This window comes from Chionomys nivalis, chromosome 9 (genome assembly GCF_950005125.1).
Source record: "Chionomys nivalis chromosome 9, mChiNiv1.1, whole genome shotgun sequence".
NCBI lineage: Eukaryota > Metazoa > Chordata > Mammalia > Rodentia > Cricetidae > Chionomys > Chionomys nivalis.
Window position 1 is genome coordinate 46759553 of NC_080094.1, and position 22348 is coordinate 46781900.

Sequence of the window (22348 nt, forward strand, 5' to 3'; positions counted from 1 at the left end):
ATGCAGATAAAAATTCTTCAAAGGGGAAATTCTTAACTCACAGTTGTAACCTCAGAACATAGTTTCAGTATTTAAGAAACTTTTCACTCTGTGAACCTGGCATGAGTGTGCATGCACGCACACACACACACACACACTCCAAGCAGATGAAGTGCATGAGACCACACTTGTACTATGAAGCTGTGACTCGCAGCCAGACTTCAGCCCTGCAGGCCACTAGCCTGTACCCGAGGGGACTTCCCAGGCTCAGGGTTGTTCCTCTTTACTGTTAACAAATGCAACTATTAAAACTTTCTTACGTGCTGGGTCAGACACATGGAGCTTTGCCAAGTGTCCTCTGCCTGCTGAGTTTTCATATAACTCCAAGGAAAAATCTTTTGAAATCCTAAACATGATTTTCTATGTGGCACGATACCAATTCATTTTTCTACGCAGGAGCAGGGGAGGGAAAGGGCATTCCTGACGCCAAAGGACCTCAGTGATGCAAGATGTGGGTCACTTGGTCAACAGTTTTCCAACTCATAAGGCAACACAAGCTCCTCAAAGCTCAGTAACTGGAAGGACTGATATCATGGGTAGGTGGTTGGGAGTGAAATCAAGCTATGCCTTCGTTGCACTGAACGCAATGGGTTCAAAGAAGTGAGGTCGCATTGTGGCGCTCACGGCCCTTCTGCCAGTTGTCTTCGCTTCAACAGTGCTGTGTAACAACACAGACAGGCATTCTAGCACATAGACTTACATCTCACCTGCAGTCCCAGCTCAGGAGCAGGCTAGCTCAGTCCCTATGGCTAGGGGGCACCTCCTGTCCTAGTGGCCCCGGTTCCCACCAGCATTACGGTGTAGCCAAAGCAGAAGCCAACTCGAAACTTGCAGGAAAACTTCAGTCCTGTCTCTGGTCGGTCAGTAATTCGCAAAGATTAAATTTTTAAAGTAATCAGCATGAATTAAACCAAATCCATATGCAACTCAGAACAGGAAAAGGAATTCCTGATGTCCAAGTAGACAAAAGAATGTGTGACTTTGAAGAAATGGTTGCTTATTCCAATCACACAACAGAACACACTGAAGACAGTTAAATGCAATCAGTCCATGTAGGAAGAAAGACGGCTACCTCTCTGTAGCCATCCCAGGGCTGTGCATTTCTGTCCCTGCCGAAGCTCTGACCAGACAGACCGCCCATACCTATAAGGGCCCCTCCAAAGATTCACTTCCTTGTAGATTCAAACCAGCTACAAAATAATACCCAAAAAGATGCTCCAAATATGGCGGGATGTGGGGGGAGGATGTCCGCAGGTAGACACTTTGATTGTCAATGTTCTCTGGGGCAAATAAAACGTTCTGGGATGTTGGATCAACACAGTAATCTGCTTACTTAAGTTTATCATCAGAAACAATCGTTCTTCATTTATCTATACCCAGAGCTCACAGGAGGAATAGAGCAACCAGCCAGCGTGCTGAGGCAGCGTTCAACACTACCTTAGCCAAGAGGTCCTGTCTCTTCCCAAAGAGACAGGTAAAGGGCAGCTGTTGCCACTGCGGCGAGGGTCCACTAAATGTGTACTCAGAGATGCCACCCAGAAACCAGTCAAGTCTCCCTTCTCATGCTCATCCCCTCCCTCAACCTTTCCAGGTCTTTTGTTTTTAACTTTCATAATTTAATTTCTTGATAGACAAATCTAACAAGTCTACTGAGCCAGCTGACAAAAATGAAAGCTATCAGAAATAAAAGTACAGGGGGCTAGAGGAAGAAGACAGTTAAGCTGTCTGTTGTGCAGGCGCAAGCTTGGATCCCTAGCACCCAGCACTGGGGAGGCGGAGACAGCGGGATGGCAGGACTCACTGGCTAACCGGCCTGAAGGACTCTGTGACCCCCACGTTCAGTGAGAGAACACAGTTGTATGGTCTAAGGATCAGAGTGACTGAGGAAACCCCCAACACCGCTGGCCTCAGCACACCTGTGCATGTAGGCACACTCACATACCATACACACACACACACACACACACACACACTAATAAAATTTAAAGAAATAAAATTTATTATTTATAAATAAAGCAACAGCATACAGCCTAAGAGCTTAAGTTTCTCTCAATCCACTCCCCCCCACACACACATTTGTGTCAAGCCTGAGTTGTCAAATGAATTCTGGACGGCACCTTCAAAACAGCTGCTAGAATGAAATGCTCAGTAACGAAGTGCATGACCCAGAGCCAGAGCTCTCCTACTCACTCTTCCTGCGCGTCCTCCCCACTGCCTTCATGTAGCCCCGAGCTAGTAAGTCCTAACGGGGCCCCTTTCATCCGTTTCCAGCCGGATGGTTTGCAAAGCCCAGTTTCCAAAAGCCTCTGTCTGAAGTTGGACAGAGATGTGGAAACTAGTGTTCACAAGGCCTTTCCCCTTCACCAAGGCCCGTTTTGTGCAATGAAGTCTAAAGTGAGTGGCAAGTAAGATGCAGGGCCTTTTCATTCATCTCCAACTCCACATCAGAAGCCCTCACTACCCCTTCCATCTGAGCTGTCCCCCAAACACACACTAGCCTATTTACTAACATGGGCAGCATGCAGGGAGCCCAAGCTGCATTGCCTATGTCCGGAGACATCTCAGTTGCAGGGGGAGCACAGCTTCTAGTGGGAGACAGGGTAGACATCCTTGGTGACAGGACACCTGGTTTCTCATCACCTGCTCATTGCCAGGTCAGGTGCCCTTTCCCACAGTGCTGCAGTCCCCACTGACAGCCAGTAAGTACTACAAAGCTCTCTTGGGAGAACTGAGTGCTCCCTTCTAACCTTCCACCCAATCATAATTCTGCCCCAGGGCTGTGAGACAACCTATAATAATCCCTCTCAACCATCACCTCTCTCTCTCTCTTCTTTAAATTATTTTGGATTTTACTTATTTTTATTGTATATACATGGGTGTTTTGCCTGTGTGAACATCTGTGCATCAAGGGCATGAGGCAGAGAGAAGATCTTCCGGAACTGTAGTTAGGTGGTTTTCAGCCACCATGTGGACGCCGGTGATCAAACCCAGGTCCTCTGAAAGAGTGGCCACCGCCTTTAGCCCCTGGAGCCATCTCTCTAGCATCTCGTCTCTTTTTAATCACCAAAGCTGCCAAACCTGATCCACAGCTAGTTCCTCTCATGAACAACACGCCCCGGCTAGGAGGCTCCTAGCCATAACGGTGCCTCCTCTCCTGCCATGCTCCTGACACCAATGCTCTGAAGGGCACAGGGCAGCATTTCATACTCACTGGTCAGGCCAGGACACTGGACACTCCTGTGTCTTGGTCTCTTTGATCTTGTCCCAGTAAATCTCCATCTCTGTCCACTGCTGTTATTTACATTAAGAAGATTATGGGAATCTGACTGCGCATCTTATTTTAGTAAGCATAAATAACTTCATAACTTCATTGGTCAAATGAACACTGGTCCTGTATGCACTTTAGGACAAAAACATAAAACCAATATCCCTTCCTATTGAGCTGTTTCACCATTCACGCCACAGAACAGTCGAAAGAACCACGTGGAAACCCCTGAAACACAAGGACTGGAGTCATAGCTCAGTGGGAAACCCTGGACTAGTGAGCAGGAAACCCTAGGCTCCAGCCCCTGCAACACAGTATGGCCTGGACTGAAGACTCAGTGGTAGGATGCCTATCCGACCTGGCACAAGTGAGGCCTCGGGTTGATTCTACCTGGCAGCTGACCCACTAGGAAGTCCTGAACTACAGGGTGTGTCTGAGGCCAACCTGAGTTACATATGGAAAGTCTAAGCCCCGCCCCCAACAAGGCCAACATTACCATCCAAACCACAAAGGCAACATCCAACATCCAAATACATTAGCTCACTTACGACTATCCTCCAGAATAAGTCATTTAGAAACCCAATGTTCCTAGCTTTCAGTAACTATAAATTACTTCATGACAATATCATATTGGGGAGATAAGAATTTACACTATAATATAAAAACTCCTGGGTTCCAGAGTTAACTGTGGCTTCCTGTATGTAATTTAAAATCAGTAGCAAAAAAGAAAAAAAAAAGTGACAATAGTTTCCCCCTTAAATTTACGTAAGGTTTCACTCTTGACTGTTTTTTTTTTTTTTTTTTTTAAATCTCAGTGACAACAAAGACCAAGACACAGACTAAAAAACAAGGGCAGAAACGGCCTCTGCAAAAGTCACCCCTTAGCTTTTTTTTTTTTTTAAATGAAAGCTTTAGTTACAAACTTAGCATTTATAATAGCCATACACAAACTCAAGCAGTAATTCAACACAGATGTACGACCGTCGCGAGAACTCACCGAAAGGACGGAGACAACAAAACCTTCCCACTTCCCTGCACAAAGGCAGCTGCCTCCTTTTACCCATCTCGGAGGAACAGAATAAACTCTCCTACCTCAATTCCAGACGCTGCTTTGCATAATTGCAAAGACAATCACTGCGCTTGGACAGTTAATGGTTTAAATGTCTGTCCCAGCTGGGCTTTGAGACTCTTCCCAGACAACCCCAAAAGCTGGTGCACCTTGAGCGGGCTTATTAGACACATTCAGGCTGAAGGGACATTGAGCCACAGAAGGACGTGAGACGGAAGTCAGCTCTGTGACAACAGAAAGAAAAGTAGGAGGAGCTAAATGCGGCTGCCAAAGAAAGCAGGAGGGTTCAAGAGACACAGAGCGACTCCAAGATTAGTCGGATGGGATGTGGGAGCCAAGTTCCTTCACCAGCGGCCTGATGCCAGCTTCAGGTGACAGTCAGCTTCTGCACAGTGCACAAGTCTGAGGGAGGTAGCAGAGAGACACTTCAAATGCACAAATGTTACACAATTGTGTACCATGCCCTGGCTCCATACAGGTGACTTCTCAGTTGGGAAAACACCAGACTGAAATAAAGGTCAAAGTTAAGAGTGAAATTTATAGCTATGCTTAATCGGTCTGTTCTGATCACGAACACCAGCTCTGGTGACTGCAGGTGCAGGAAGACACGAGAAAACTGCTGTCACTGTGAGTTCACGGCGACAGCCTGCTCCTCTGAGCAAGCCCGTGACATGTCTCTCCTCTGGCCCACAGAGGCAAGGCAGACACAGCTGGATGGCAGTGCGACAGCTTGAGCCCCTTCTGAAAAGTCCCCCATGTAATCCAGGATGTTGGCGTTGCTATTGGGAGCTCTGAAGACTAGAGTGGCCTCCCCACTCCTCTATTTCAGGCAAGAGCTCCAGGCACCTGTCATAGCGGAAGGACCAAGACTCCATGCCAGTCACTGGCTAAACCCTTCCACTGCGAGACTTCATCACACCAACAGTGCAGGAAGAGGGTGGACACCAAGGTAGCCCTCAGCACTTGCACTGCAGAGGCCAGGCTTGCAGTGGAGAAACCACACAGAGCTAAAATTCAAGAGAAAACAAGAGGTGAGCTGCTACAAGGTACAGCATGCAAAACCTACATATTAGTTTAAATAAAGCTGAGGACTGGTGCCTCATAGATATTTATGTCATATTTATCCTGACCTCATCGCCACTATTTTATGTTGAGAAACTTGCAAAGGCTCCAAAAGCCAGACGAATCAAAGCAAAACAACAAAACAAACAACAAAAACCAAAGCTTCTCTCACTGTCTGTGGGGCTGGGGATCAAATCCAGGGCCTTGGATGTGCTGCCAAGTGCTAGCCCACTGAGCTACACCCGAGCCCTAAGAAACGCATTTTCTCTAGCATGGTCAGTATATAGAAAAGTAACACAATATACTCTGTGCATCTTCAGACACAAGCATTCCTAAGGGAAAAACAGATCCTGTCCCCCTTAAGTGGCTGGAGAGATGGCTCAATAGTTAAGAGCATTGCTGCTCTTACAGGGGACCCAAGTTGAGTTCCCAGCACCCACATCAGGCAGCTTATGGCTCCCTGTAGCTGCAGTTTCTGGGGATCCAATGCCCTCTTCTGGCTTCCTCAGGCATTTGTACAAGTATGTGCATAAGCGGGCACATGTACACATGTACACACACACATACGCACACCAATTACAATGAAAACCTTCTAAAACTTTCTAATTTCTCATTTGTTCTTTCTAAGTTGTCTATATTGAAATGTTTCAGCAACAAGAATAAGAAACTACACTCTGATACATGAGAATGCGATTTGCCCTGCGGGGAAGGGGAGAAGCTGAACACCGTTGCATCCCAGCCTCTCTCAGTTACATGTATACTCGTCTTGAACTCAAACGGTTGGTTTTATTATTTCTTAGCTTGAACTTCAAACACACTCTCACTCCTAAGGAAACAGAGCTGAGTCCAAGCACACTAAGTAGTCCACACTGTGCAGAGGTGGGACAGTAGTACCAACGATATTAAGGCCAGGTTTCACCGTCAGACAACCCACTCTTGAGGTCTCACTTTGGGAAAAGGCAGGAAAAGAAGCTCACTCCCATGTCCATACACACAAGCCATGCCCCTGAACAGCGGGCATCAACTGTGAGCCGTGACTACACATGTGAGCCAGAGGAACATGGGCTCTGAGGGGAGATGAGTCACTGGTGCGGCCCTCTCTTGTCCCATTGGCCATGGCCACGGCGACAGAAGTCGGCAGCCCTTTATCATGAGCATCACTGGCCACAGTGCTCAGAAACATGAGGCTCTGGTCTGAAGAAGAAAATCAGGTTAGGGAAAGTAAAGTCGAGTCTGGGCTTTCCACAAGATACCATCCGAAGTAACACTCAGAAACTCAAGAGGCCTGGCCCCTTGTAAACCCAAGTTCAACTGCCATTAGGCAAATGCCATTCTACGTTGTGAATGCCAGGCCCCCATAGCACAGGAAAACCGCACCCAGAAGGCCTTGAAACACTCTTTGCCAATGCTTAGCTAAGGATAGCCCATCCCCTTGCAAGTAACAGGGGCAGTCTTGAGTGATCAGAAGTAACAGGCTGAGGCTTACTTCGCAAAGCTGGTCCACAGCACTGACCTGCAGGGGAAAGTGGTTCTCTGCTTCTAAAATACATACTTCTGAACTCTCAGCAAGTTTCTGCCACATCAAATGGTCCATCTTCAGCAGGAGCCCTAGGTTCAACCCCAAGCCAGATAGAGCTGGTACAGGCAGGGTTTCCAGCTACCCCTGCACGGTCCAAAGATTTGCCAGAGAAGCCAAGGTTCTTCTCAGGGTGAAGTTCGGATCCACCAGCAGACTCGCAACAAGTTCAGACCTCCCTCCCCCACTCAAGAAAGTCTCTAGGAAAGAGTTTTCCCTCTTTGCTTGTTTGGTCTGGAACCAGAGGGCTTTTGAATTACACACAGCCGTACTCCCACAGACTTCCCTGGGAGTTTCTTAGGGTCCAGAAGGGAAGTTCCTTTCCACAGACATCAACAGAGAATGCTGCACGCCAGCCGTGCCTATGGCCAGCTGGGGCACCTCCTGGAAGGCAAGGAGAAGCAATGAGTCCCCACTGGGGGATTCCTGTCCAAGTTCCCACAGCATGTGGGGAACTCGGGTCCCCACAAGATGGACGAGGAGACTAGAGACAGACTTGACAGATGCACTTGTCCTTGGGTCAACAGAGGAGCAGCCAAGATCCTGCTCAGACTTGATCCGCGTGGTTGCACGAGGCTGAAGAGAGAGGTAACCAAGAAGGGCACTGACGGCCTACAGGCTGGAGATGGCCCATTCTGCACTGCTTACAGCTGGACATTCTTCTTCATCTTTAGGGCTATGAACTTCTCTAAAACCAAACTTGCTATCAACAATTTTAATTTTAAAAGAACATGTCAGGGCATGTCCTTCATGCCACTATTAGTTTTTTAAAGACTTATTTGTGTATATGTGTGTGCGTGTATGAATATATATGTGTGTGTATGAAAAGCCTTGTCCCATGCTGCCCTTGCTGGGCACCACTGTCCAGGACAGAGTGCCAGCTCTAAGTAGACAGATATTCTGCACCTGCCCCTCCCCAGCTTCCTGTACATAAACTAAAACCAATCCCTCTCCAGGCTATCTCTTCTACCTTATAGTCTAATCACATACAACTATAAGACTTGGGATTTTCTTTACTAATCGCCTCTAGGGGCATTACCTATTATGGGATTAGATCGGGTTATCCACACATACAGGAAGCAACAGAGCACAGCCCCCGGGCCCGGCCACCAGTCACACAGGGCAAATGAGAAAGACATGGCTATTCTCTTTCTAATGTTATTCCATGTAGACAGAAATAGCAAAAGGCTAAAGAGATGATTTCTAAAACTCTGAATTCTCTGTGGCCAAGGTCAATCAACATCACCTTGGTCTAAATTGATAGTGCACAGCCACCAACGGGTCAGTTTTAAAATGTGGGGTCCTTTGAGTGGGATAGGTGCCTTTTCTGGGGTCTCTACCCCAGAGACACAATAATCTAGCTTCCCCAGCGATGACACATGGGGGTAGCGGCTATTGAGTCAAGAAGTGGGAGCCTCTTCAGACACCAAATCTACCTTGATCTTAGATGCCTAGCCTCTGCAGTTGTGGAAGTGAACTACCGCTAAGTCATTCAGCCTGAAATTGTTATGACATCCTGAATGGAGCAAACACAAATGGCAAACACGACCTAGTTAAAAGATACAGACTCCTGGATCCCCAAGGGAGGGCGGCTCCATAGCCAGGTCTGCCTTGATCATAAGAGAGCATTAATGCTGTATATAAAGCACAGAAAAATGGGAAAGGGAAAAGAGGAGGGCTTCTGGGGCTCAGCACTGAAGAGTGACACTGGGGTAGTCTTCTCATTGCCTTCACACAGCCCGGACAGGCTGCTCCAGAAGCAGGCAGTCGGAGAGAATGCACCAAAAACTGTCTGTTCTCACCAAGGGGCCCGGGAAAAGATGACTGAACAACAAAGAACCCAACCGTAAGTGGGTTTAAACCCACTTAGTTTAAGCACGGCCATTGGAGAGATATCTTCCAGTCCAGCCCCAGCCCAGGGACGACTGGGGTCACTTAGATTCCAGCAGGAGACACTGTGGGCTGAGTGTCAAGTCCCTGTCTGGGAGAAGCAATCCTGCCTCCCTGCCAGGGTAGTACTGGTGGGACAATATGGCCACGTGGCTCCATCTCTTTGACCAACAGATGCAGTCCTTAGTCCTTTATCAAGGTAGCAGTAGACAATTCTAGTTGCAAATCTCCAATGAAGCAGCAAGGAAGAGGCTACAAGGTAGGGTTAGCTACATAATACACACCCACTGAAGGAGCCAGTGCAAAGTGATGTTGTAGGCCCACAGCAGATCAACCTAAAAATGCACTAAATAAAACAATGCACTTTAAACCTAATACATGTATCTTGGCGACATGAAGGACAGAGGGAGACAGACCCTATAGACATCAATCACCATTTTTTTTCTTTTAAAAGAGTTAATATATTGGCATTACATAAAGCAAAGCAAAACTTGCAGCAACAACAGAACTAATCAAGGAGGAGACACAATAGGCAGGTTGTTTCGTTTTGAGAATTCCTGCATCATTCTCCAAAGTTGATGACACCTCAGCAAAACAAAACTCTAAAAGGAGTACAGGACAAGGAGAGCCTCATATTCTAGAGGAAACACTGTGCCTCTAGGTAGCCCTCAAAGAGGACAAAGATAGGCACAGGTTCAATGAAGATAAAAACCATTACATCACAGCATGTGGGCAACAACCCCAGCATGGCTGAGCAGGAGACTCCCAGCTCTGAATCCTTCACACCAGCGAAAAGGAAAGGCCTCAAGACCATACTCTCGCTGGGCGATGGTGGCGCACGCCTTTAATCCCAGCACTTGGGAGGCAGAGGCAGGCGGATCTCTGTAAGTTCGAGACCAGCCTGGTCTACAGAGCTAGTTCCAGGACAGGCTCCAAAGCCACAGAGAAACCCTGTCTTGAAAAACCAAAAAAAAAAAAAAAAAAAGACCATACTCTCTGTTCCTAGGCTCAAAAAGCTAGAGAGGGGAAACCAATAACAAAAAAAAGCAAAGAGAAGAAAACAAAGGGTGGATACAGGAAAAAAGAAAAATCAATGAAACAAAAATCGCTTATTACAAGAAGCAAGAAAACAAACCTCTAAGAAGACTGGCAGGTGATTTTGTTTGTTTTTGACACAAATTATCAACATCAAGAAAGAAGCTGTCTTAGTTACTATATTATTGTTGAGCTAAAACACCAAGGCCGAGCAAGGCAGCTTTATAAAACAAAGCGTAATTGGGTTTAAGGTTCCAGAGGGCCAAAGCTTTGGATGGCAGAGAGATGGGGAGCCAGCTAGAACTGCAGCCGAGGACTAGCTAGAACTGCAGCGGAGGACTCCCATCTCTCTTCTCAAAGGGCACATTATCTCTGACTGCAGCCACTTGAAGCCTCAAAGCCCGTCCCCAGTGCCACACTTCCTCCAACAAGGCCACACCTCCTAATCCATCCCAAACAGTTCCACCAATGGGGGACCAAGTATTCAAACGCATCAGTGGTTGGGGGCTGCCAGAGTAGTTATCACAACAAAACCTGCATTCATCTAAAACAATAAGGATGCTACAAATGCTTTTTCCAACCATAAATTCAACGGATTAGAAAAATATTCCCCTTTCTCAAAACCCACAAACTACTAGAGTATAATCAAGAAGAAGCTGACAACCAGAATAGCCCCCCAAAAGCACACAAACACACAGAATTAAGTCTGGAATCTAAACTGTATACCCCCAACCCCAAACACCAGAAATCTAAGACCACGTTCTCACAAGAGAAGTCAATACTGGCTTTAACATAACAAAACAAAAAACCCAAAAGCATTAGTACTGCTTTTTCATAGTTTCTTCTGGAAATACAAGAGGGAGACTATTTCTCAACTCATTAAGGCCTTAATATCGAAAGCAGTCAGCCTTAACAGACACCTCTCGCAAGGTGTAAAAACTGCTCAATAAAATACTCAATTCAATTCAGCAGTGTATACAAATAATATGTTCTGCCCAAGTAGGCTTTATCCCAGGCATCCAGAGCATTAACAATGCAAATCAAACACTGAAATGCATCACACCAACAGGCTAACAGAATCCGTGTAAACATATCATTAAAATCTAACTCTGAAAATTCTCAGGAACTTAGGAGTCTGGGTAAAATGTCCAAATTTTTAATACTTGTTTGTTTGTTTTTTGAGACAGGGTTTCTTTGTAGCTTTGGAGCCTGTCTTAGAACTTGCTCTGTAGACGAGGCTGGCCTCAAACTCAGAGATCTGCCTGCCTTTGCCTCTCTAATGCTGGGATTAAGGGAGTGTGCCACCATCGCCTGGCCTAATTTTTATTACTTTTATAAAAGTATCTTCAAAATACCTATAGCTAACATAGTTATATGGTTAGTGGCTTTACTCTTTAGACAGAAAGCTGCCGTCCCTTGAGACTGCTTTTGACTTCCACCCAACATAACTATGAAGTTCTGGTCAGTGCAATAGGGCAGGGAAAGAAACGAAGCACTCCCTGTATACATGTGACATGGGTGTCTACAGGGATCGCCCGGGAAACCACTCCATTTACTTGTGGGTATACATACACGCACGTGTGTTTGTGTCTGTGATAGAGGGCACAAACTCAGAGGTCAGAGGACACCTCCATCTCACCACAAATGTGCTGGGATTAGATACGTGTTGTCAAATCCTGCTCTATGTGGGGTCTGAATTCCATTCCCAGCATGGTAAAAACAAAACACAACCCTATGGACAGGCTCCCAGATAGATCTCCACTGAGCCCAACATCTCCTGCTAGGCATACTCTGGCATAGGAAGGATGTCCTATTTCCCGAAGAGAGCTCTCAATCTAAAGAAGGGACCACTTGCCATAGGATGCTGAGGGGTACAAGGAAGAATGGGAATTAACGCTCACCCGCAAATTCTGCTATGTCAGGAACAAGTCCAAAGTTTGAGACGTTCACAAACACCTCACAGAGACAGTACTGTCAATCAACATTCATCTACTTTGCATTTCCAGATTAAACCAATGATGGTTCAGATGGAGAATGTGTACAAAGATCAACTGAGGCGAAACCACACACTAGAAAAGGCAGCCAGTGGGTGTGGAAGGTTTTTTATTAAGACAATCAGGCGTTCACCAAGAAATGGTTTGTCAAGTCAATCCTCCCAGAGTGTATGGAGGCAAGAATCAAGGAAAAGGGTAGTTTCGTTACACTGATCTCCACAGTGTAAACAAAATGTCCTTTCAAGATGTTTTTAGAAAAACCAGATATGGAGGGAACTGAAGCCATGTCTAATATAGTACCTATCTGCTGTGTATCTCCAGTGAGACTCTCCTTTCCCACTACGGTAAAGACACGAGGATGCAGGGTTCAGCTCAGTAGAGGAGAATTTACCTTGATGGGAAAAGCCCTAGGTTCTCTCTCAACACATTAGTGATGGGAGGATACAAGGACATAGCTTTTTCCCCAGGAGGGAACACTACATCTTGTCCTCGTGGTAGGACATAGCTTTTAAGACACACTCCATGTCTCCTATCATATGTTGCCAGGGGAGAAGAGGAGCCCCGAGCTAAGCAGGATCTCTGCGTAACCTCCCATTTGTGTTCCAGTGGGTCATACCAACCATAAAGGCTCCTTTGTGAAAAATGTATTTTGCAATAACTTATCAAAAGCACCATTGAAGATCTTAATGGCTGGGTAAAAAATACTAAACAAATCCAAAAAGATAGAGACCACATCTCAGTTCAGCTCAGCAGTCTATGGGCAGAAGCAATACCAAGGACAGCCAGAAAAAAAACATCAGTTGTGTGCAGTGATATTTCTTTTATATTTTAATAAATAAAGTTTGCCTGAAGTTCAGAGTGTAAAACAGCCGCACTGATGAGCCTTACAGTGGTGACACACACCTTTAATCCCAGTAGCCACACTAGTTTGCCATAGAAACCTGGCAGTAATGGTGCACACCTTTAATCCCAGCACTAGAGAGGAATGTAAGACGGAGGAAACAGCTCTCACATACAGTCTCATTCTAAGGATTCCTGGAGGCAGGCGCGCCATTTTGGACTGAAGAAGAGGTAAGAGCCAGTGAATGGATGTTTTACTCTCTGAACTTCAGGCAAGCTTTATTTATTAAAATACAAATGAAATATCACTATATTTGTGGATAAACATTCTAAGTGTATTTAACTTAATATCTGGCTAGGTCCTCTTACCCATCAGTAATTTCTGCCACACCCCATCCTAACATAACCTCTCCTCAATCAAATCTCTCAAGAACTTACTGTTAAAACCCTACCTTGGTGCATTAATTTCACACAAACCCCTGTAACTTACAGTTTAAACCCACAGCTTACCAGATGTTGAGCTGTCCTCCCGACTAATACTGCACAGGTATAACCATCAACTCTGTCTAAGAGTGGAGATCGTGATCTTTAAAGCCCTGACCTGTCATCTCCAATCATGGTGAATGACACCGTAATTGGCTTCCCAAAGAGTACGGGACCCCAAACAAAACAACTGTGACCATCTTCCCATTAGAAAAGGCACGGACTCGTCCAGTATTCCTAGTTAGCAGGGAAGGAGAAAATATTTCCCCAGATTATCCCACCACCTGCAGAGACCATTAGCCTGGCCAGCAGTGTAAAACCCTAATAGCTTCCAGAGGGTCCTTAAAAGGCAGCTTTTTATGCACATATACCAGGGAGCCCTGTTAACTAAGCACGCACTGTAGATGTATGCACACCCTAGGCTGCTTCAGGGTGGAACGGTGGCAAGTGCCTGCTCAGGAACACTACTGCCAGTAATAGCTAAAGTAATAACGGCACAGACTTCCAGTTCCTTTCAGTTAAGAGGACTTAACAGTCCCCAGAACTCAGGCAACGTGCAGCTAACATATGGCTCAGATACCAAATGTGCTAACGGACACCATGAACACGTTCCTGATGTCTTCTTCTGCAGGACTGGCTAGCGGGACACACACCAAACATGGTTCTGGATGAGGACCAAGATACAGACTTTTGGTTTTGGTGGAGATGCAACGTGCAGAGCCATCCCTTTCCTGGGGTGAACCAGAAATATGCACAGTCCAAGTCATAAGCTTGTTCTAAGAGTCAAATCAAGTCTACAGATGTCTCAATCTGGCTTTTAGCACTCACTAAAGGAGCTACTGTAGTTGTCAATGTTTAAATGTTAGGACATTTGACTTTGGGACCTGCAGGCCTGGTTACGATGCACTCATGTCCCCACGGCCACAGTCAGGGGCAACTTCAGTGCTGATGGGGCAAACTCTCCAAAATGCCACTGCCCCTACCTCAACAGCTTTACTGTGCATTGTCATTGATATTTTCTGCCACTCTTGGTTAAGATTCTCACATACATAGATCTGGGAGTTGTTAGGGAGAGAGGATGAGTTTGATCAAATGAAACCGTAGGCATGAATGAAATTTCCAAAACAAGAATGTATTTTTTTAAAACACATTCTAACACTGACTTTAGCCATTGAAATAAAAATCTACAATCTGATCCCATCCATACTAAATTCAATCCCTTAAAGCAAGAATAAGCTTTAGGAAGAATTGAGGCATAAAACCATCTTCAGGGTTCTATGTTGGTTCTGTGACACACAATCTCTGCAGATGCTGTCTTCAGAAATGACCAACATGTCCATCTCTTCCTTTACATTCCCGGTGGTTATTAAATATTTTATATATCTGACCAGGTCCCTTTCCAACCCAATGATATTAATATCTAAGCTTAGCATTTAAAAGCAATCATACCATGGTTATAAGCTTCAGCTTGAAGGCTGCAGAGATTCAAACTTTGCAACTCAATAGGTTGATGTTTGTACCTCCATAAATTCATGTCACAAAATTTGCGAATTAAAAAAAAATGTCGGGAATCTCCAAACATCTTCCGTTTCCATCAAAATATAGAATAAGTCACTCGACAGAGGCTTCAAATGCTACCCACATCCCTGAACCAATATTCGAACAAGCACACACCAACTGCCTCTTTTCTTACCCGGGTATGGCTTACCCATTGCACTGAGATAATGGTTGAAGGCCTGGCAAGGAGGACTTGGGGTTTGTGTTGACTTGTCACAACTCATGGGTGCAGGACTCCTGTCTGTGTCAAAAGAGAAATACCCACTGGAGGACCGGGACAGCAGAGAAGATCTTCTTACAAAGATGAAAAGTGGGGATCTGGTAGCAAAAGGGCCAGGGCTGGCCGTTGGGGCCAGCGGGCCCTGAGGGCTGCCGTGGGGGCAGCGGTCCCCTTCGCCGTCGGGATTACCTTGCGGTTCTGTCTGTAGGGAGGTAGGGGCCCCAGGCCTGAGCTGGGGAGGCCTCTCAGCAGGCTGCAATTGTCCACCTTCTCTGTCACACTCAGAACTTACATCAGAAGGTTGCTTGGCCATTTGGTCTTTTTTTCTGCAAGAAAACCGGGAGAAAAAAAGATTATCTTCAGCAAACTAAGTTATAAAATCATTTCACCTACTCCTAACAAAAGTCCAGAGTATACCTCACATCTTTATGTTTACTTTTCTGACTATCTTCCGAATAAGATTAAAAGTGCACTCAAAATAATGAAGGTGTTTATTTTGGTGCCGGGTGAAACTGAATTAGACCACCAAACAAAACAAAGTATCCACTCCATAGCTTGTGAGGTTGGCGCGCTCTCGCACATACACAAGCACAGAAGTTTCCTGAGGAGCAGCTCGTGGGAAGTCTACTACATTTCGTGCTTTTCGTTCAGGACAAACTTGTATCAAGTCTGAAAGTCCCAGCGGGCTCTCATTTCCCGGGCTCAGACACTGCACTGGAGCACAGGAGCGGGCGCAGATGCAGAGACTGCAGGCGGCTGGCCGCCTTCCCTGCTCCGGCCCCATTGTTTGCCGAAAATGCTGAGGGCAGCAAGTCTGGAGAAGGTTTGGCAGCGGCCGTCAGTCGTAGTAAGTGCGTCACAATAGAGTTTGTAACTCCGAGCGCAGCTCCGCCCGGGTCGAGCGCCCTCGGCCGCAAGGTCCCTCCTGCTGCCAACCCCCTGCGCGCCACCCCAAACACGAAACCATTTCTCTCGCGAGCAACCTTGTCGGAATGTGTCCACTTCCAAATGTGGGCCATCAGAGCCGTTCCCTTGCAAGCTCCACACCTAGCTGCGCGCGCTCGGCAATAGCCGGCGGGCGGCTGCTTCCACCCCGTAGATTCTTTAACTCCCAGAGCCACCTCGCAAACTCACGTCCTCCCCTTCCCTTCCAAGCGCGGTGTCCTGCGCCAATCAGACGACCCCTGAGCGTCGCCACCGAGAAGGCAAGGAAAACAAAGCCGAGCCGTGGGCTCCAGAGTTCCGCGCCTGCCCGTCCGCCCGCCGCCACGCTCCGCTGGGGAGCCTAAGGTTTCGCGCGCCGCGCCTCTGGCCCGCGCTGCACCGGCCGCCGCCGGGATCATCCTCCGCCTCCTCCCGCTCCGCCCCTCGCGCGCAGCTCCCGCCGCCGCTCGGGCACCGCCAGCCCTGCGCCGCTGGCGCCGGCTGCCAGTGCTCCCCATTGGCCCGCGCTCGGTGGCTCCCCACCGTAGCCAATGGGCGGAGGCGGCGGGGGCGGCGCCTACGGGTCAGGCAGCCGAAGACGAGGCGATTGTTGACAAACTCGCCGCCCAGCGCCACTCCGGCTGTACCGGCCGCCGCTGCTCTGGCTAGAACTTAGGGGGCCGGGCTGATTCGCTCCGCGCCCCGCCCCGCCCCTGGGCCCGGTCCGGACGCCGCGCGCCCTGCGGGAGTTCCCGCCGCCTGGGCAGCGGGACTCTAGAGACAAAGCGGGACCCGCGGGGCCAGGATCCCATTCCAGGCCACTCGGGGCAAAGACCGTAACGGCCTTCGCTGTCCCGAGCTGAACTTCTCTGCAACTTCACCTGTTGTGCCCCATGTGTCACCGACAAGCACCTAATATGAACGACCATCTCGGGTCTCTCGGGCGTGTACCTCCAAACCCCCGGCCCCCAGCGTCCAGTTAGCCTTTCACAAGCAGTGCCTGCCTAGGGGCAATAGGCCCCGGAGATCACCGAGCCACCAGCCTATGCGACTGGGTCCCGCTGCGATCCCGCTTCATAGAGCCGATCGGGCAGTCGGCTGCCCGGGGCTCGGAACTCGCGTGCCCTAAGTGGTCTTGGGACGCCTACGGGATCTCTCGGCTCCTGTAGATACTGTGGTCCTCGGGGTCCACAGGACGCTCGCAAACTGAACCGGGCTGACCGAGACATCTGTGCAACGAAATCGGGCACTGTGGCCAAATCGTGGCTTGAATGAATACAAGCAAAGTCAGGGCGCGTGTGATTTTAATAAACCTCCGCAATGAAGCAGCGCCAGCGAAGAGCCAAGTCTACCGGCCCGTGGCTAACGCGCGGCTACTTCTCCCGGGCTGCCTGGCTCGCGGCGACGTTTCCCGGCTGGACGCGCTGTCGGCGGGTCCTCGCCTCCAAGCCGAGTCTACGCGCCCTCCCGGCCCGCGAGAGATGCCTCACCAACCCTTCGTGCGGCATCCCGACCCAAGTCAGACTTCGGCTAAGTACCCGCAGCTTCTGTGCCTACGACCTTTTCCCAGAAATGCCCTGCCAGGCAGAAACCGAGGCCCCGGACTTTGCGGCATTCGCCTCCTGCAGTCGCGCGCCAAGCGGGACAAACCAGCGCCTCCGCCCGCACGTGCGACACCAGAGACAGATGAACTGGCTCCGCGGGTGAGGCGCCTCTCTTCCATCCGTCCCCGGCCTGCGCCCCGAAAATCGCGAATCGCGGAGAGTTTACCTTGCGTTTCTCAGTCCGAGAATCAGAGTCAGACATTGGGGGGACGAGGGCCAGGGGAAGGGCGCCGAGGCGGTGGCGGCGGGGGAGCAGCAGAGGTTGTGCAGATGCAAGTGGGGCACGGTTCGCAGAGCGGCTGCAGGAATCCGGTGACGGCGACGGCGGCAAGGACCGCAGAGCTCCAACCAGCTGGTGACCCAGTGTCTGCAGGGAGCGAAGTGAAACCAGCCTGGCCCAGTGACTCTGCTCCTACTGGGCCCCCGCTCCTGTGCCCAATCACCGCGGGCTCCGCCCCCGCTCGGTCCAGCCCTCACCGAGCCGGAAAGCAAGCCCCACCCCACCCCTGCGGCCCCCCTGGCCGCTGGCGCGTGCAGGCTGCGACAGGTACTGGCGAGGGTAGCCCCGCCGCGCGCGCGCGCGCGCTCCGCCCACCCCAGCGTGTTTACCCTAGTGACTTGGCCTGCGGGCAGCTGCAAGCAAGCCCATCCTCCACCCCAAACGTACCCGCCCCTCTCTGCCCCTCCCTGTCCGCTGGGAGCGGCCACCTCGCAGAGCGGAACTTAGGGGGCGCTCAGGGCACACTGCTGTGTCCAGCCTGCCTCGGGCACTAGTGGGAAGTCGGAGAACGAGTCCCTGCGCGCTTGCTTTGCGGAGCTTCTCAGCCCCAAACCATGGGGACTGGGTTGGTGCAAGAATGGGCACTGGCCTTTGACTGTCCTCTCCAAAAATTTATGGCCTCCGGGGAATCCAAATTAGCAAAATGTTCACCCCTCCTCAGCTGTGCCTCATGCAGGACTCTTCAACGCCACTGTCTTGTATCGCCATTTAGGTTCTCTCTGGTCGTGAGTGGTGTGTGTGTTGTTGTTGTTTTCCCCAGTGCCCAGTTTCTTAAGAGGTAGGAAGGACAGTTGAGAAAAGGCAGGAAGATCCTAGGTCTACAGCTCAGCTTCGGGTCGCAATAGGCGTGCACGACAAGCATATAAAATAGGGAATGAGAAAGAAACTATAAAAGAATAACTATAAGGAAAAATGGGGATGGTCTACCGAGGAAAGACGGTTGTGCCGTGCGTTATGTCTCTAAATTTTGGGGGCTCACAGACTACCGCCAAGAATTGTCCATCAGCCGACTGAAGCTGGTGACTGCGGACGCAGCAGCAGATTTCGGGTCGTGCTGGCAAAGCCATATGGGAGTCGAAAAATCCCCTGATCCTCCTGAGGCCTTCAAGACTCCCCTGTCGAGGACTTGAAGTCAATGGTGCCACACACCCCACCCCCAAACCCTTTCACTCTCTCACCGCAGAGACCGGGAGAAGTTGTTCTGGAAATGGAACATCCGGCATCCTAAGTGTGAAGATTAAAGAAACTCGATTTAAGGACTACCCAGCCTGCATCCAGGCTGGCAGAGAGAAGGAAGTGACCTTTTCATGAACAAGTGACGCGACCTATCGTCCCAACTTCGAACCATCTTGGTCATTTCGATGTTTATAAGCGGTTCTAACGTCAGCGTGACACAGCACAGCCCTGGGTTAAAGTCGTGGTTCTCAGGTGAATCCTGAGAGAGATCAAAGAAGCCACTGGTTCCCAGGGGAGCTGGGGGACTCACGGCAAAAGCCATGTCCTTTCTGTGGGTGAGGGGTGTTCACTACAAGAGCGCAGGGCATTGGTGTGGATGCAGCCAAGCAGCGGCAGATCCAGGTCTATCCTGACCAAGGGTGCGAGTTAGCGCTGTGCGTTGTCCACTCCGCATCCCACCCATGCAACCCGGTCTGCTACTGCTCCTAGAGTCCTCAGCCAATAACAAGTCTGCCTGCCCCGCGCTGTTGACCGGGAGCCGTGCACCTCCAAATCGGGCTAGAAAAGAACCATACAAGAAAAAAGAAAGTCTTTATCGCCCCTTCTCTTTGTAGGAGCAGGCTACCCAGGAGTATTCCGATTTTGCAACTCTGGGCACGCTAAAAGAAAACATACAGGCACTGGGGAAAGCAACAGGCTGGGCTATGTGTTCTTATTTAGGACTTAATTGGGGAGACGGCCTGGAAGTGGAGGCTCTTTGCATCACCTGAGAATAAGGCAGTTTAGCGAGCTTCCACCAAATGCCTCACGACAGGTGGCTGCGAGCCCTTGGGCCCTTGTAGCCTTTTCCCGCAGTGTCAGGAGAACTCCTGGGATCAACTTGCTGGCAGAGAAGAGCAACGTGGGAAGGGCTAGTGGGTCACCCGTGCCTTCCCGAGGCTGGCAACGGGATATGGAGAGAAGGAAGAGAGACGATAGCTAGAGTTAGGAGTGAAACTGGGCAACGCCAAAGTCAGGACATAAATGAGAAATTCATTTCCGCCTGTGTAATCTCTCCAAATTCCAAACCAGTTTATTGCAGCGATTCCCCAGGCACGCATCCCCTACCCCTCCAAGCTGCGGGAGCATTTTTCTATCGCTTAATTTATTAAACCTTGTGTCTACGCTTTTCTAAAGGGCAGATTATAGTGTAGCGCTATGAAACGTTTGTCACTCGTCGTCCTGCGGTCGGGAGATCGCCTACCTGGTGGGACCAGCTCGATTCCAGGATCACGCTCCCCTCTCTCTCGCCAGCCTGTTTTCTAGCAGAGCTTGAAGCAAGTCTGATTCACTAAGCACCCCTTGTTGAACTTTTGCCCGCACTTGGAGTGGGTGGAGCTTTCCTCCGCCCTTTTTGCCCGAGGGTGTTTGATTTTTATGTTTTGATTTTTTTTTTTTTTTTTTTTACCCAGCACCAGAGTTTTTCGAAGTCACTTGGAATCTGAGTCACTGGTGACAGCAAAGGCAAGACCACCGGATCGTCTGAGGATCCAGCGCAGCGGCTGGGAGAGGTCAAGGCAAGGGCCAGGAGAGGTTAACAGACCAGGATAAATCACTGTACTCCCCGGGTTTCCATCTAGTCTCCTTCTCCCGCCCCCCCGCCCCATAACCTGTCCTGAGCTTTGTTAACCTTAGCCAGATCTCCCCCTCTGCGTGACCCAAAACCCCCGAGTATGGTGGTCGTGCACCTGTCACTTTGGCCCCTGCTCCAACTCTGGGAGTATTTGAAGGGAACTCCATGGCAAGCTGCGGACCGGCCACTACATTTCTTGCCCTGCTGGTTAATAGTCTGGCTCACAGCTTGGACATCTGGGAGCGCGCCCCTTCCCGCACCAGCGTTGGTGTAGGTGCGGGGTAGAAGGCCCAGGCAGCCCGGGGGTTGGGAATTCCTGCGATTGGTGCATGGAGGTTGGTGTGTGGAATGTTAAAGGCAGAGATCACCTTCAGGGCGTCATCCTTCACGGACTCGCACAAATCCAGCAACTGCAAAACACAACACAAAGGGACAGGTCGGATGTGGGCGCGCTCACGGAGGACTTTCCATCCGCCCCCAAGGGCTGAAATTCTCCACAACACAGGAAGTTATTGTTTCAAATAAACCTGTATCTTCTTTAAAATTTCTAAGCCTCAGACCCCCAGGTCCTGCCGAAATCTAGGTTTTTCTGCTAAGGGTTTATGGGTTGGAGCTCTTTCCCAAGATTATCTTGGTAACTAAGAGACCAAGGTCTGAGAATTAACACTGCCTCCTCTTCGCTCCCTTTTCTTCTTCCCGCCCTCCTTCTTCACCTCTGGAGTGCCACCCTCTGGCGCGCAGAGGCAATTGACAAGAAGAGTCTGAAAAGATGAGCGGCAGAAGGTGCCAACAGAGCCTAAAAGGCGGGGAGCGAGGGTCCCCAAGACTGGATGGACCACCAAGCAAGCCAAGGCTAAGCGCAGCCCATCACTTTCCGTGCTCTCCAACAGTGGTAAACAGACTAGCCGTAGCTGCACTCTGCTAGCCACGGCAGGTACATCCGATAGACTTCCCAGAAGGGAGGGATGTGGCAGGCTAGAGCTTTGGAGAAGTTGCACTGGCTGGCTGTGTTTCTATTTCATTTTCCGTGATTTGACTGCCAACACACACACACACGCACACACACCACATCCAAGGCAGCGAAAATAAAGGATTATTTTTCTAGATCTGAACAAGGGCAGAGGCCTGTTTTTCTTTTCCCAAAGTAGCTACATACTACAACTCTGACATTTTTTTCAAGTCTTCATAAAGCTAGCTATACATTTCTTTGACTAAATCACAATAACCTCCAGACTTCATAGTTTATTTTCATGGTTTTAAAAACCACTTTTATGGGCCCCACCCTTGTCCTTGTGTGCTGCCCATATTTTAGTACTGATTTTTTTTTCTGCAACACCCCTCCAAAATCATCTCAGGTGTTCAGAAACTATAGTGACTCCCAAATGAGGGGGGGGGGGGGAAGAAGTGTGGCAGGGAGGGCACATTCAGGACTTCTTCCTTAAAAATGTGTCCTATTGTACCTGTGATTTCTAATCAAAAGCTTTGTTCTTCACGCACCGTGGTTAGGCACCATGAAATAAGGACTGAAAAGACTTTGATTACATTTCAAGATGCGACAAGACAGACTGCAACTGACTAGATTTCCAAGTCTGTAATTAATACTCTTGGCAAATCCCCAACTAGTCTGTCAACTCTAGATGTCTTTAACCACACATTTCAAAACCATGAGATGCTATACAGTCCCCGAACTCGCCACATGCCATCATGTAATCAGTCAAGATA

At 49.1% G+C, this 22348-nt stretch overlaps 2 protein-coding genes across 3 annotated transcripts in view; both read right to left on the minus strand.

Moving 5' to 3' along the window:
• Bcl2l11 (BCL2 like 11) overlaps positions 1-17936 on the minus strand; it is a 38559-nt gene extending 20623 nt beyond the window's left edge. The window contains exons 1-3 of one of the 2 annotated variants that reach the window (XM_057781696.1): positions 16165-16373; positions 15220-15356; positions 14962-15051 (exon numbers count right to left, since the gene is read on the minus strand). In XM_057781696.1, the coding sequence (XP_057637679.1) occupies positions 14962-15051; positions 15220-15356; positions 16165-16373 (436 nt within the window). Of the gene's footprint in view, positions 1-14961; positions 15357-16164; positions 16374-17724 lie in introns of those variants that run through there. The other variant, XM_057781697.1, reaches the window with a different exon arrangement.
• A 2510-nt stretch (positions 17937-20446) lies between these two features.
• The window catches only part of Acoxl (acyl-CoA oxidase like), a 296568-nt gene continuing 294666 nt past the window's right edge, over positions 20447-22348 (minus strand). The window contains exon 19 of the mRNA XM_057781242.1: positions 20447-21036. Within this exon, the coding sequence (XP_057637225.1) occupies positions 20848-21036 (189 nt within the window). The 3' untranslated portion in view covers positions 20447-20847. The remainder of the gene's footprint in view (positions 21037-22348) is intronic.